The sequence below is a fragment of the Argentina silus genome (genome assembly GCF_951799395.1).
Source record: "Argentina silus genome assembly, chromosome: 10".
NCBI lineage: Eukaryota > Metazoa > Chordata > Actinopteri > Argentiniformes > Argentinidae > Argentina > Argentina silus.
Genome location: NC_139664.1, coordinates 11,902,917 through 11,918,235, shown reverse-complemented (window position 1 = coordinate 11,918,235; position 15,319 = coordinate 11,902,917). Strand labels below are relative to the sequence as shown.

The 15,319-nt window shown below is 40.6% G+C and overlaps 1 protein-coding gene across 1 annotated transcript; it reads right to left on the bottom strand.

Annotated features, from left to right (window-relative positions):
- Positions 1-332: 332 nt before the first annotated feature.
- Positions 333-14,053, bottom strand: LOC310810990 (DENN domain-containing protein 3-like). The gene is made up of 24 exons (XM_083678946.1): positions 13,952-14,053; positions 12,274-12,424; positions 11,863-12,145; positions 11,578-11,693; positions 11,315-11,442; positions 11,126-11,237; positions 10,916-11,035; positions 10,368-10,586; positions 10,077-10,192; positions 9,720-9,875; positions 9,512-9,608; positions 9,321-9,424; positions 8,992-9,173; positions 7,993-8,517; positions 6,762-7,021; positions 6,418-6,588; positions 5,764-5,893; positions 5,512-5,619; positions 4,823-4,962; positions 2,959-3,119; positions 2,551-2,690; positions 2,086-2,186; positions 1,807-1,944; positions 333-1,526 (listed from the first exon to the last, which is right to left on the bottom strand). Exons 2-24 carry the CDS (start codon positions 12,361-12,363, stop codon positions 1,326-1,328), a joined length of 3,798 nt encoding a protein of 1,265 aa, XP_083535072.1. The 5' UTR covers positions 12,364-12,424; positions 13,952-14,053; the 3' UTR covers positions 333-1,325.
- Positions 14,054-15,319: the final 1,266 nt, after the last annotated feature.

Below are 15,319 nucleotides of genomic sequence, written 5' to 3'. Positions count from 1 at the left end.
ACCGTGCTCCCTTCTCTGTTCCCACTGACGCTACAGCATTGCATCCTAATCATTCCAATATGGCTGACGTGTGTAGTGCCCATGACCAGTAGAAGCGTCCATAGAGTTTAGTGGACTGGCCATTTCAGGTGACAAGACTCTCAAAAACTAGTCGTGTTTCTGCCAAATAACTTATTGAATGGAGATTTGCAATTCAATTCACCAAGCCTTCTATGATTGAATGATGATGGTCATTTATTAAGTCATGGTAGAATTCCAATAGTGTGCATCAGTGCATGTATTTAGGTAGTTAATGCATTGATGAAACCAAGGGCAAAGTTGATTGAGTGGCAACATGTTTTTATTGATAGATGAGATGTATGCATATGGAATTAACACACAAGACGTAACAACACTGATTATACAAATTAATACATAAAAAAAATATTATTTTTCATTGCAAAAACACTTTGACAAGAGATGCCTTGCAACCTTTACAGTATTGAAACAAGCAGTACAAATAGCAGTTCTCTGTGGCTACATAGATTAGCATGTCATTCACACCCACACCCACAGCAAGAGAGTTGGAAAGCTGTGTGTTCTCATTGTCTAATAGACACATCTCAAAAATTCCTTCCATTGACCTCCCTGCATAATGCTGCTACTCACAGCAGGCCCATTCCAAAGTCCATTGGTGTCTCAGAACAGCCTCCCACAATTCTCTGCTGGATCACCAAATCCCTGCCTACTAAATGGGCGAGAAGAATGCTCTCCTATGATCACAATGCCTGCCATAGTAAGACACAGAAACACTGATCTGTTCACACCCAAGGCAGCGTCACAAAATACATATTTATTGTGATAAATTAACCCTTAGCATGAGGAGTATCGAAAGATAAGAGCAAACAAACAAAGGATGGCTTAGATGTTTCACATTCAAGTAAACATATTTCATTGTTGGGTGCAAATATGTACATTTACAGACAGCAGAGTAGATACACAGACAGCAGATATTTCTCACATTTCATAATAAGTATACAGTCTGTTTTAGGAATGATAGTGCAGCCTCAGAGTAAATCAGAGACAGTCCTGAACATTGAAATTTAGAGAGAGGCATGACTCTCCACATGGTTCCTCATTATCAGGTAAGCTTACTCCCTGAGTCTCACCACTGTATTGAGGCATGTGAGATGTGATGTGTGTGTGTCCTTTTTCTATGAGACATATTTTAGATCAAACATGGCCCTCACATTGACTTCCTTTCTCTCTGAGATGCATCAGTTTGTAGTCTCTATCGCCTCTGTCTCAGACTTTTAAGACTCCTTTGGGTCTTCTGCACTCCTCCTCTACTCCACTTTCCAAATGGCAATTTTGCCATCCTGGTAGGCAGAGCCACTGAGGACATAGCGGTTCTCAGCAGAGCACAGTGCCTGAACACTGTCTGTGTGGGCTATCAACTCCTTCTCCACACTGTGGGTCTCTGTGTCCACCACATAGATCTTCCCCCTCACCTTGCCATTTCTTGGTGCGCTGCAGCCAACCCAAATCTGAAAGAGGAGAAACAAGGAATGAGATGAAGCAGATACGCTCATTGAGGCTCTGCAGCTGTTCAGATTTACATCACGCTATAGATCAACCATTGCGTTACACAACTTTAATTCTTATTTTAGGCAAGGAGAGAGATGAGTGATTGTAGATTATACAGACTGTTATGATTTCTATCCAATATATTGTAACCACTCCTTTGAAATAGCTTTTTGAATTCTAGAGCATAGTAAAATAATATGCAGAGTGGATGTGAACATCAAACCAAGACCTGGAACTCACCTGATTCTTAACCTTGATCATGCAGTTGACCCCTGTGCAGTCCTGTAGCTGGATCATCTTAAAGGGTTTAGTCAGGTCTATGGAGTGCCATAGACAGAGCACATCTGAATCAGCACAGCTCGTCCATAACTGGCCCTTCTGAAAAACACAGACGTCTCTGTAAGCTCTCACTCGTGACACTGCACAACTAGAGGAAACTGAGGATTGGCAGGCTGCAAAACCAAATGACGTTTGGAAGGACAGATGAGACTCAGACAGGGTGGGATAAAGGGCACCTACCTCTAAGAAGAGGATGAGACTGCTGAACTCAGTGGGAACACTACCTATCCTACGATGAGGTGTTCCATTCTTCCTTAGTTCAACTATGCCATCTCTGGCACCTAGTCAAATAACAATGGCAAAAAAAACAGGGTCAAGCTTTATTTCACAGTTCGGTTTTAGCTGGTACTTCCTTCCTTCAAAAGGATTCAATACTATTGGTAACTACTTTACCTGGTACCAAATGATATATGGCGGTGCTTGTACTGTATCAATTAATCTCAAAGAAGCTAAACTGCTATAATGTAATTATTAGGGAATTATTTATTTACACTGTACTTTCTAAGTAAATGCCTGGTACTGTAAATACAATACTGTAAAATAAGGTGTTACCAAAAGGTAAACTGCTGGTCATAAACTGCTCTGCTTGTTAGATGACAGTCCAGACATGGTAGTTGTCACAGACATAACTGTGAGTGTACTTACGGCACCATAGTGTTCCATTGAAGATCTGAATTGACATGAGGCTTTCACAGCTTACTTGAAACTGTTTTTTCGCCTTCAGTGTTGCACAGTCCCACAGAATGATTGTGCCATCAGCACTGCAGGAGTATGCCTGCGTTTGGCTGGAAGGAGGGGGGATGATATGATTGAAAACAAGTTTCATACCGAAGCCTGAATGTGGTTTCATACAAACTGACTATTCATTGAGGGCGTATTTCTTGTGTGCACTGCTGCCATCTGCTGCTTAGAATAGGCAGCACAACATCCCCAGCACTTTCTGACTCTAGAGTCTTGCAGTGTTTCGGTCATTTGGAAAGGCTGTTATGGTGTCATTAAATTGAAATTGAAATATATTAATTATGAATAGGAAAAGTGCTAATTGTATTTTACCTCATCTGGTCACTCCTCTCCTCCACGGCAAAGTCCATGACATCGTGCCTGTGCTCTGTCAGCTGCTTATTGCAGGACATGCTGCGGGTGTCAATTATGTAAATAGTGGAATCCTGGGAGCCAATCCATACTTGATCCTGATCCAATCCCAGCATGCAGTTCTGAGCACAAAAGAAATTAAAAGTATTCAGCACAATACTCAGGATAACTCTCCTGTGATGTGAATGGTATAATGTAGGATTGGACACATAAAGTAGCCTGGAGAACCAGACTGTTCCTGACAAGGTGAAAGGTTACAGAAAATGTCACAACTCGTAAACTCAGGTATCATCCTTCTACCGCAAGTTTTCAGACTTCGAGGCTCATTCATGTGCCTTTTTCAGAGAGGGAAACTTAACATTCCGACATGATTAGAACGCACCATAACACCACACCTCTACATTTTTGGTGAGACCCCAGTTCAGTGAAATATTAGCTACCACCAGATGGCATCATCATCAACACAAGCAGCAAGCAAGAGAGAGAGATATCTGTAATGGACTCTATGTAACCAATGTTAGGACTTCAATGTAACCTGAAGGGACTCAATGTAACCTCAAAGGGCATCTGTAACCTGTAAGGACTCTTTGTAACATTTAGTTAGTCTTAGAATCTGAAGTCAATGGCAGTAATGGGAAACTTAACCACCAACCAAATTAAAACCGATTTTAACCAGTCAGCCCTTCTTTGCATATCAATTTACATCAGAGAATATCCCCTCAATAGGAAAACAACATTTGTCATTACGTTGTAGCAGACAGATGCAAGTGAATGACTGGGGTTTTTCGTCTCCCATTGAGAGACCATGCTTAATACCTCTCTGGCTGGATTGGGAGTTTGGATAAAGCTAGAAGTTGTTTTTGTTTTTTTTAAGAATATATCAGAGACACAGCTCAGATGACATACTCTAAGAAGAGGCTTGTAGTATTTAGGGTTGATAATTTACAGGCAGGTCTAGTATACTTCTATTCATGCCCTTTAGGATTATCAGTTCTATAGGAGTTTTCCAACTTCTAAAGGAAATTATGAAATGTACACTCCTCAAACCTTCACTACATCAAACTATACACCTTCTTCTATTGTAAAAAGTAAATGAGACCCATATTTAGTGTGGACTTTTTAAAAATATTCATCCGGAGACCAGAGGTTTGCTATTCTTCTATTCAAAGTCAGTGGGGGGGGGGGGTCATTAACCGTCCACTTTGTCACACCCGATTGGAAACTACAGTCACTGCCTACAGACTACAGGCAACTGACAGAGCGGGCCCTCGGAGTCTGCCGTGCCATTACCGCCACCTTCTCTCAGCTGGCCCTGAAAAAGAGAGCTCAAAAAGAAGCAAGTGGAATTAGGACTCCCAGAGCACAGTCTCATAACGGTAACTAACTAAATATTTTATAGACAAATGATAGCTTAATAAGAAGCTGCATTTGTAATAATATAACTTGTCTCATGTCCTATGTCATATAGCCTATAGCTATCATCATATAGCTATCATATTATGCTATCCAACTGTTTAGTTTCATTTGTCAAGCTGTGATCAGGATGTAAAGTTTAAATTATTGTTTAGGCTAAATGTCATACAGTATGCAAACTGTCATAGCAGTCACCACATAAATAATTCAGTTTTTCAATGTATATTAAATATATGGAGCAAAGACGACTCCTGCCAGCCCCCTGCAACGTTATTTAAAAAAAATGTCTTGGTAATACTCGGTAATACTCAATAAAATTTGAGGACAGTATAAAAGGTGTGAAAAAATGGATACCGCCCAACCCTACTTATGGCATCATGTATATATTATATGTACCTTGAAATTATCTTACCAGTTGTGAAGATCCGACTTGAATACAGTTCTGCTGCATGGACCAACTGGCTGCATCGAAAACCATCACCCTGCCTCCATTGAGGGCACACCACAGCTTGGGATTCCCATCCCCATCTGCCTCAGAGTAACTTAACTGGCCTGGAAAGACAGAGAAAAGACTAGATTTTCATCCTAAATTGAAACGCAACATAGCTTTCTTGTGTACAAAGCAATGGTTGGTCATTTGGATATACTCAAACATTAAATATTTAATCATAAAACATTTGTCTCGACACTTGCATGAAACTTTTGTTCCCACACTTGCCAAGGGTGAAGAAATGAAAGGAATGCTTACAACAGAGTAGAAAAACAATTAGGGTTATCTGGACAATTTCCCCTAGGGTATTCACAGCCAACAATTAGGGCCTCAAAGCACCTCTGTTTTCAGCTGCATTACTAATGTGGAATTGGTTAATTTAACACAATTCACTGTGATGTTATCTTGTGACTTCCAAGGACAATGTACAGTACATACTGTAACTGGCCTTGTTCTAGTCAATGTTAATCAAACATTTTTCATATAATATACTAACTGGAAATGCACTTAATTGGACAATTAAAACCTAATTTCAAACCTATAGTTAGCTTCATTCCAATATGACTAATATAACCAATAAACTACTGTAGTAATGTGGCTTTCTCCCCCACCTGGCGTGTAGAGTAAGACGTGTACAGTCTGGGAAGCCACAAGGTCTAAGGATGGATTTATCTTGTGCTTCAAAGTCTCAGATGTTGTTTTTGGAACCATCATAGGCACTGCTTACCAAGAATGAAACAGAAACACGACAAAGAGTTATAATACATAACGGTTTTCCTCAATGCCATCTCAGAATGAGTCAATATCCTTCAAACGAACATACACCATACATTGGTTGTTAGATGCTGAATAACAAACAATACCTTCATGTTTCACTCTGTCAAAGTATGCCAATTTTGAGGCAGCAAATATTGCCTTCTGAGTCTGAAGGCAACCAACAACGGCATCCATGAGAAGGACATTTGTCAAAGCCTGCTGCATGTACTGAGGGTCCTATAAGAGGTTGTAAAAATGTCAACATGATTCAAAATGTATACAGACCTGTATTGCAATGTTCATAGAGTTCATAGGGCATGGAAAATGAATGTGTAACACTTTACATTAGAATCACATTTGTAAAGGATTTATAAATGTTTATAATTAGTTAATAAATCACTTATAACCAGTTTATTATTAATTATAAACCATCTACAAACATTATAACTCATTAATTTAGATTGTTTAATATTTACTTGGCGCTTGCCAGAAAAGGGGAAGAGAGATATTTTTTCCACGGCAGAGGAAGCCTGTAGGAAACGACAAGGGCTGTGTTTTGCTTTCCCAAGTGTAAAATGTGGTTGGAAAGTTCATGGTTTTGAGATAAGAAACTGTAGTGACCTCAGGTGGACAAAAGAGATTTTCCCTTGTATCTTGGAGCCATAAAACCACAACAGAGGCACAAGATGTGAAATTAAGACTTCCAGAACTAGAAATAAAAAACAGATTTTTGAGAGATCATGTAAACATTTATCTTGTACCTTGTGGTCATCTGCCATCCTCCTCCCAGCCCACATCTCCTTCACCATCAGGTTCCACAAGTCACACTCTGACTTCAGGTTGGCCTCAAACATCTCCTTCCGCTGGCTGCTCTTGATCTTCAGGGACGGGATTCTCAACAGCAGGAAAGGAGCGGAAGATATTTTCACCTCCTTTTGAGGATAATATATCAGTCAGATGTATCATTGTCATGATGATGACACATTTGCATTTGAGGGTAGCCAATACAATGTGTAATCAAGGCAATGTACTGAAAGAATGCAATGTAAATGTAAGTCACTTTTAAAACAATCAATCAGAGCATTACTACATGTAGTAAACAAACCTCTACATCTCTGAACTTGGTGATCTCTACGAATCCTGGCCTTCCCTCAGTGAGCAGGAAGAGCCTCTTCTGAGTCATGGCGATCTTCCCCACACCATGGTTGGTTTTTACTGAGCAGGACAGCTTATAGACACACTCATTATTGTCCAAGTGCTCAATGACCTCAGCTGGTAGGTGCACATCTTGGGCCTCTACCTCTGTCTCCTTCCAGAAGGTGTAGAACACACGGAACACCTCCGGGTCTATCTGCTTCTGCTGGCCTGTCAACAGAGATGGGTTTGGTGCGCTTAGAATCATCAAAGATGAAAATATGACTGTGTTAGGTCATAGGATCATGTGTTAGGAACACGTGTTAGGTCATAGGATCATAAGGACCCATTGTACTATGTGGTGTGAATCCAGTCTTGAAGTTGAAGCCTCAGAAGAGAATTAAACACATATAAAAACCATGCAAATGCATTCATTTCTTATAGTTGTATGATGTTTGTGCAAGCTCTTGTTAAAGGAGGGAGGAGGAGGCTAAAATGTCAGCCAGCCATTAACATCTCATTCCAAATTAGTGACATTTTTGCTCAATCCAAGCATAGATGAGTATGGGATTAAAGGTAACATGGCATGCAAAAGAGTCACAAAAACTAGTCATACGACAGGATGGAGCAGCAGGCACGCTACACAGTCTTTGTCTTACCATCCACAGAGGGGTCAACGTAAAAAACTGATTTGGAGGAAACCTTCACGGCTGCATCCAAACTCAAGTCAACCTTAAAAGATTCTATTAAAGTGAATTGAGGGATAATCAGATAATACTGTACATTGTTGTTTCCAAGGTAGATTACATACTGTAATGGACTGTAGTAACAAGTCAATAAAAATGACTATCTGCATTTTCAAAGTGGCTTAAAAAGCTGGCAACCTCCATGAAAGTCACTCAACTCAATTTCATCTCTGGCAACAACTTAAACCTATCACCATAAAAATGATGTCTGCTTAGCACAAGTCATGAGCCTGAGTTGATAAAATGTAGAGCCATCCACTTAGACAAAGTAAGGTTAGTTCGACAACCCCCAATTCTTCATACAGCCTTTTTCCATCACATACAGTGCATGACAATCATTTCTATCAACATTACCAATATCATGCCAGTTCTCAGATTAGAACAACCACACTACATGTGCCCATCCATTTCCATTTCATGTTAATAAGAGGCCTCTCAATATTCATCCTCACTTACCAACAGTGAGTGCGTCAAACAGCCGATGGATGGTTGCCACGTCTTTCACAATCCCAGACTCCTGAATGCCCTTCACAAAGTCCTCCCGCAACATGTGATTCTTGGGCAGCTTAAATTTCTTCACATGGTCGTCTGGTTGGACCAGAACTATCTCGTTGTCTTTCTTGACCTTGCAGATGAGCCGCTTGAGTTCAGGCCGCTTATCTGCCTGTGAGCGCTCATCCTTTTGCAGCGAGTCCACCAGCGTCTTCACCAAGTCAGTGGGAAAGATCTCGATGTCGGTCTTGTACAGGTTCTGGAAGTCACTGAGGGCATCCAGGCGCTTAGCACAGACAGTGTTCATAAAGCCTCGTAGGTAGAAGTACCGGGCCAGGAGCATGGAGTTCTCAGGAGGAACACAGAAGATGGCCTTGCCCAGTAAGATAATCAGCTCGTTATAGTACTGCTGCACATAGTGGTAAGCCATGGGAGGGGGAAACTCCGGCAGTTTGAAGGTTTTAACAAGCTTTGGTGGTATCTTGAGGGCTGCATAGGAACAGAGAAAAAAAGTGAGACGTAAAAAAATATGAGCTCAAGCTTATGTATATATATATATATATATATATATATCAATCTTATAGGCTTCATAAAAGGCGAGTATTAACTCATGAGACAACGGAGGTGTCAAATCCATATTTAAGGATGTTGGCACTTTAATAGTCAATATGCAACTTAAAATATAATTTTAACACACAAAATACTTTGTTAGTAGTCTGAAAATTGTTATCATCCTACAAAATCCCATAACACATATTTATAACTTCTCTTATAGAATCAAGGCATAATATCAGGTCCTTGGTGAATTAAAAAGGTTTTCTGAATATGATTACACTATTCTAATATTTACACACACATATATATATATATATATATATATATATATATATATATATATATATATATATATATATATAAAAAGAGTGTGTCAGTTTGGAACTACAGTATGTGCAGTCCTCTCACCACACTCAGGGGTGATGATCTTGTTCAGCGAGGTTTGTCTTGGGAGGCTCATGGGGCGCTCCTCTCCTAGGTCGGGGAGGCTCATCCCCAGTCTGTTGTTCAAATGGTTCTCTGGGGTGTTGTACTTTCGGGCCATTTCCTGCATCGTGGGCCTCCGAGGGTTGTCAACCATCGCCTTCATTCTATAGGAATGTAGGAACATTCAAGTATGACCAAAAGAGGGAACCATGTGTAAAATGTGAATTCGAAACTTCTGCATTTTGAGTTAGGATAGTGAACATAGGCTGACAGGGCAGGAATCACTTACTGTACTGTACGTGAGAGCTTACTTTTGTGTTTCTGAGCGAGTGTTGAGTTCCATGCGTGTGAAAGCATCCATCTTCCTATTGAGGCGATCTTTGAGGAAGGAATGAAAGATGTGTGTTTCCAAGACCTATACCATATACAAGGAACGAATACATCATAAGAGTCATGGTCTTTATAGTGATAGTATGATCTGAGAAAATACTTCAACAGTCACCTGTTTGTAAAATGGCTGATCTGCTGGTTCCCTGGTCTTGAGGAATTCTTCACTGTTAAACACTCTGTGTTCATAGTTAAGATGGCCACTGACCTCCCTGATAAAGACAGCAGTACAATGGAAGATTACTAATACACAGACCACATTAGTGCCTTTAATGATATGAAGCACTCCAGACACTTGACTAAACAACAGTAAAGTGACTGACCTAAATATGTTGACAATTAGCTCCAGGGTAACCTTCTGGATTTCCCTGTTTAGGTTATGCTGCCATTGTCTTCTCTGCATTCGCAACTCATTTATGTCTGCACTGGTGCCTTGGTGACAGACCTCCAGATCATAGTGCAACTGAAGGCTCTTACTCCTATAGAGAATCGAGAAAAAAGTATTCACTCCCACATGAAAAACATTATACAAGAGTATTGTGCAAGTAGAGTATTGTGCAAGTATGTTAAGTCCCAACTGATTTTATTTTCTCCTTCTCACAAGTATCACTGCAACACATATGGTTGTCATTATTCAGTTGTATTTTGGCACTTTGGCACAGTGCAGAGCACAGTCTTACCTCTGTGTTAAACACTCTGCTGAGGCAAATGGGATATCTGGTAAGTCAACAGTCTCTGAACATGAGGAAGACACTGTTCCATCATCAATATTAATCAAAATCAGGTCATCTGTTTCCTGTCGTAGAAAATAAGAGAGTTCTGAAACATTTACATACAAGCTTTCTTTGGTCTATTGCTACAGTATGACATCTCAACTGTTGGAAATTAAAAAAGACACTCATCCAATAAAGCAATCAAAACCATAATTCACAATGGTTCTATGTATTTGATTTGAGAAGCCGCAGTCTTACCGCTGCAACTTCCTCAAAGTGGTCCAGGTGGCATCCCATGAGAAATGCGGTGGGGGCCATGACGAAGTCCAGCATCTGACGTGAGAGGATGGGCACAAAGGGGTGCTGCCAGTGGAGCGGGTGGATGTAGAACATGAAACATTCTGCCATCAGGGTGAGGCGTGCCCAGTCAACAGAGAAGAACACCACCCTCTGCTCCATCAGGATACTGGTGATGATCTGGACAAAGATAGGGTATTCAAATAGAGGATATCTGGGCTACAAATACCCAAGGCTACCCTCTGGCCTTTAATCTTGTGTAGAACACATTAACTGTATACAGTAGTGTATGACTCAACATATGTTAGGGGCATTCACAATGCTTTTGTTGTCTATCCTATGCAATGCACTTCAAGGTGATTAATTTGTTCCCTCAGCAGACAGGAAAGGGGAGTAAAGCAATTAACTGTTTGGGTTTTGAAGATGCAGGGATGATTCTAAGGAAAAGGTTTCAGGTGCAAGATGTAGCTCAAGTTGCATAATCATTGAAGCAGAACCTGTTAGCTCACCTGCAGAAGCTCTCTGGGTCTAAAGCAAAGAAATGGCAGATGGAGGTCTAGATCTACAGCAGGGTGCTCCTTGTCCTCTCTGGACGGGAGAACGATCATCAGGGGCCTCAGGTTGAACATCTGGACAGGTGTTAATAAATACATCATCAATGACAAAATTCAGTTAGTAGTTTTCATATGTTCCATGAATAATGGTCTGAAGCAGCTCACCACATGAAGTTGTCCAGGGGGTGGAATGGGCACTAGTGCCAGTTTGGCAGCAAATTCCTTCACCCGCTCTTCAAAGTCTGACATCCTGCATGTTCTGAGCTGAACTAGCAAACTAAAGTACACAAGACAATGAGGGATTTGAGTAGTACAGAAGACATATGAATGTATTGAAGATGTGCTGATCCTTACCATGACAGACAGTCCTTGAGAGCATTGTAGTAGGGATGCTTAGATATGACACAGATGGCATATGCAGCGTAGAGCTTAGGGGTCTTAGAGGACGACCAGTGTCCATTCTGATAGAGCACTGCCCCTTCCTAAAAGGACACAAGTGACAAATAAATAGTAAGATATAGTATTCGGCACAAAATGGCATCAAGGACAGAGTATTTACCCCATGAATTTGTCATACTTTATTCAGTAAAAAGAAATAAAAAAATGTATGTTCTTACCTTACAGGGTCTAAAACACTGAACAACCACTCCATGGGTTTGGTTACCGAAAACATCCGTGAAGACAAGAAAGTGGAAACGTTCTTCCTTCAGTTCATTTGTTACTTGAAGCCCCCCTTATGAAAGGAAAGAATATTTTCTCTCAAATTTCTTACCAAATATTTTGAGATAATTGCTAGAGTGAAAGCATAGATAAAGATGTTCGTCTAATGTTTCTGACATAATAATAATAATGCAGTAATATTGCAAATACAGTTGTGATGATTCCTGGCCTTTGGCCTTCACCTGGAAAACAGAGCTGAGGCAGAGCCATGAGGTCGATGTCTTTGGGGACACTGACATCCTCAGTGGCCCCCTCACTACCCGCTGTTCCAGAATCACTGGGGGCCACCACAGGCCTCTCTTTCTTCTTCTTGATGAAGGAGCGTCGACGCTGGACTCTACTGAAGGTACTGTGGCCATGCGGCTCACCAGCATTCTCTTTGGTCACAAACGGAGGCACGTGCACATGAAGGACCTCTGGGTCTAAAAGAGGGAAGTCTATTGTCCCATTGCCCTTTGGTAGAGACTGAGAGAATAATCCATTTCACCAAACATTTCTGCTTTTCATTAACAACCAAGACTGTTATAATCTAAGAAAATTGCACATAATATGATGTTAATGATGATGATGATGATGAAGCTAATTTGCTTTACCTGGTAAATATCCTTGAGCTTATCACTAGATGCTCCGACAACAATGCATGCTTCCAATAACCCTGAGCCTGAGGGAAGGTGATCTGCCATCAGAAACTGAGGGATGTGCCTCTGTACCTCACAATGGTGGAGTTACATCTGAGTATGGGATCTGTGATTTGCAGGAAAGATACAGTATTTTCCGTAAGAGACATGAGAAAAGTGTAACTCCTTCTTTTTTGTGCAATGCAAGTCATTATTCTGTGTTTTTGCTTTAGCCAAGGTTAGAGCAGCTGGCTAACAAGCCACAGAGCACATGATATCCTGCTTAATATCTCACCTTATAATAGATATACACAACAACAAGCAGAGAGGCCTGTAAGCCTGGAACAGTGCTCACCTGATCACTAGGGCAATAAACTAAATTAAAGAGAGTGCCCTTCAGAGAAATCATTAAAAGGGCACAATTAAAAGAGATATGGCATTACCTCAAAAACATAGTTGGCTGATAGACTGCTGTGGTAATGTCAAGTACAAGCTCTTCTACTCTACTAATGCAGCCACCTCAAGAGAAAAAAGATAAACGGATCTCACTTTAATTTCATTTCCCTGCCTGAGGGCAGTTCTGGGGAAAATTGGATTCATGTGTGCTGAAGACAGATACTCACTAAAGACCGATAAGTCTGAAGACAGATACTATAGGTCACTGAAAAAACACTGTTGAAACTGGCACATTTAGGAATTTTGGATTACCCTGTTTGAACTTGCGATAATTAACATAATCAAGCAACATCCTGTACCAACACATACTTTACATATCATAAGCTGGTTAAGAAACCGACATACTGCATAGCTTTGTATTTGCAAGCATTCACATGACACACAAGCACCAATTCATTATAGCTGCAGAACCAAAAGCATGACATGCTGATCAGAGGTAAGGAACATATGATTTTAGAAGAGTTCAGGCAGGAAACCCTCTAAACCAGATCATAAGAGGCAGCACCAAACTGAACATGCACATTTATCTCCCTGTCCTCTTAAAACCCTGTACATGGCCTATATCCTGCCAGTACTTAAATGAATATAAATAGGCAACAACACAGTAGTCTTTTCGGTCATTATGAATCAATTACAATAAGTATCCATTACATTACACTGGGTATCTCTCAACAGAATTGATTGCCAAAATAACCTGCACAAGGTTCACAACCAACACAGAGTCACTTACAAACCATTAAATAAAGTCGGTTGATTGATCGGTAGTTTTGTAATATGTAAAGGGTCTTCCAAAAAGAGGCTGTCATCGTCCTTAGTTGGGATTTGGCATGAGCCACTGTAGCCATAATATTCCTCACTCATACAGTATTCTCAACAATCGAACCATTGTCGCCTGAACGTTGTCTTCACAGCATGAATCATCTCAAAAACATATCTCAATAACACTATAAGAAAAATAAACTTTAACCAAGTTTTATTGCCCAGAGCATGTGATGATGAATCTGAACAAATTCCATGTCGAGTACTCGTATTCTGTAGGCTAAAGGTAGAGGACCCTGCCTCACTGGTGACGCTAAACAAATCACTGATTACGAATGATTTCGTGAAAAGTTTTAAATAGCTTCGATAACTTGCACGCTAGAGCTCAAACAAGGGTTAATGAAGTGCAATAAACAGAATGTTAATCCTGATGACTTACATTTGACTGCAGAAGAGTAATGACCATAACCAACCCGTTGAGCAATATAGTCCAAGACATCAACGGCCGCTATGCACTGGAAGAACCGACAGTCAACACACTGCTCGTAACACTCCAGACAATAAGCTCATCCTCGTTTACGTTATCTGGCCGTGCTGCTTCCTGATTTAAGCAGGGATAATACGTGTGCATTGAGGAAGGACTTAGGAAAAACATTGTAGTGCTTCATATCTGAAGAACACTGGCCACTGCTAAGAATGTAGGTCTCTACATTCTTATGAACAGTAAATTAATTCTACTATACTATGTTTATTAAAACAAAGAGCAATAGGCTACGGAGGGGCATCTCATCAAGATTCAAGATTCAAGATTCAAGATTCAAGATGGTTTTATTGTCATATGCACAACAGTTACAGAGCAATCGCTGGCAATGAAATTCTTAAGTCAATCGCCAATCATTCCGCTTGTATTCCGCTTGTATTTTAAGGGGACATTCATTTGAGTGGTGCGTGGATCATTTGGTGTAGCTACGCATGGCATTTTTATCCAGAACTGTGCAGACATTTGTGGGTTTGGGTGGCAAAGGAAAGTTTGGGAAGTCATCTGATTGGCTGACAGGAGGCGCTCCAGCGTCAACAAAAGGCGCTTCAATGTTGCTAACAAAGGGAAGCTGTAAAAAGGAAGACAAAGATAACAAATAATAATTAAATTACAATCATTAACATGTAAGCATTTGTCTGTCCAGAGTGTCTTGAGCAACCCCCGCTTCCTGAACACCGGGATCAGCTGGAAAGGAAACCCAAGGAGGAGCAGGGAACAGAAAAAGAACAGTCGGCTACTGGGTTCATGTATGAACGATTTAACCAACTGTGCACAATGTTTTGGTACTCGTAGTCTTAACTTTAACAGGTGACTTTCTGAAGTCTGACGTTGATAGGATGATGTTGACTGCAAAAAGATTTCAATCATAGCTATATAAACAGAATTTACCCGGCAGTGCAAGAGCATGACTGGTCCACAAGGCTGTGCTGGTCGCATTTTAGGATGAGCTTATGGGATTTCTAATTTTTTTATTGAGATCTGTATGCTTTTGCTTCAATTGTTGTTGTGTCCCCTTCCTTGTTGATTTGAATATTCTGAATATATGCCTCCACTATTTGCACTTTACCTACACTTTTCCCCTCCATACGTCGCTGTTTACAGTAGTTCCCACTTCCAGGGAGGCGCAGCTTGATGGCTGTAGCAACAGTAACAGTAAGGTGGGCGGGGCTTTTGCGAAAGGTCAAATTGAATGAAGAGATTATTAGCTCAATTAATCTGCGCATATAATTGGGAGTGAAATTGACAAAACAGAGACGAAATATTCTG

Coding starts and splice junctions, on each gene's coding strand:
- LOC310810990 (XM_083678946.1), bottom strand. CDS start 12,363: ATGGCAGATCACCTTCCCTCAGGCTCAGGGTTATTGGAAGCATGCATT. Junction 5,620..5,763: donor TGACAGAGTGAAACATGAAG/GTATTGTTTGTT, acceptor CTTGGTAAGCAG/TGCCTATGATGGTTCCAAAA. Junction 2,187..2,550: donor CAATGGAACACTATGGTGCC/GTAAGTACACTC, acceptor TTATTTGACTAG/GTGCCAGAGATGGCATAGTT.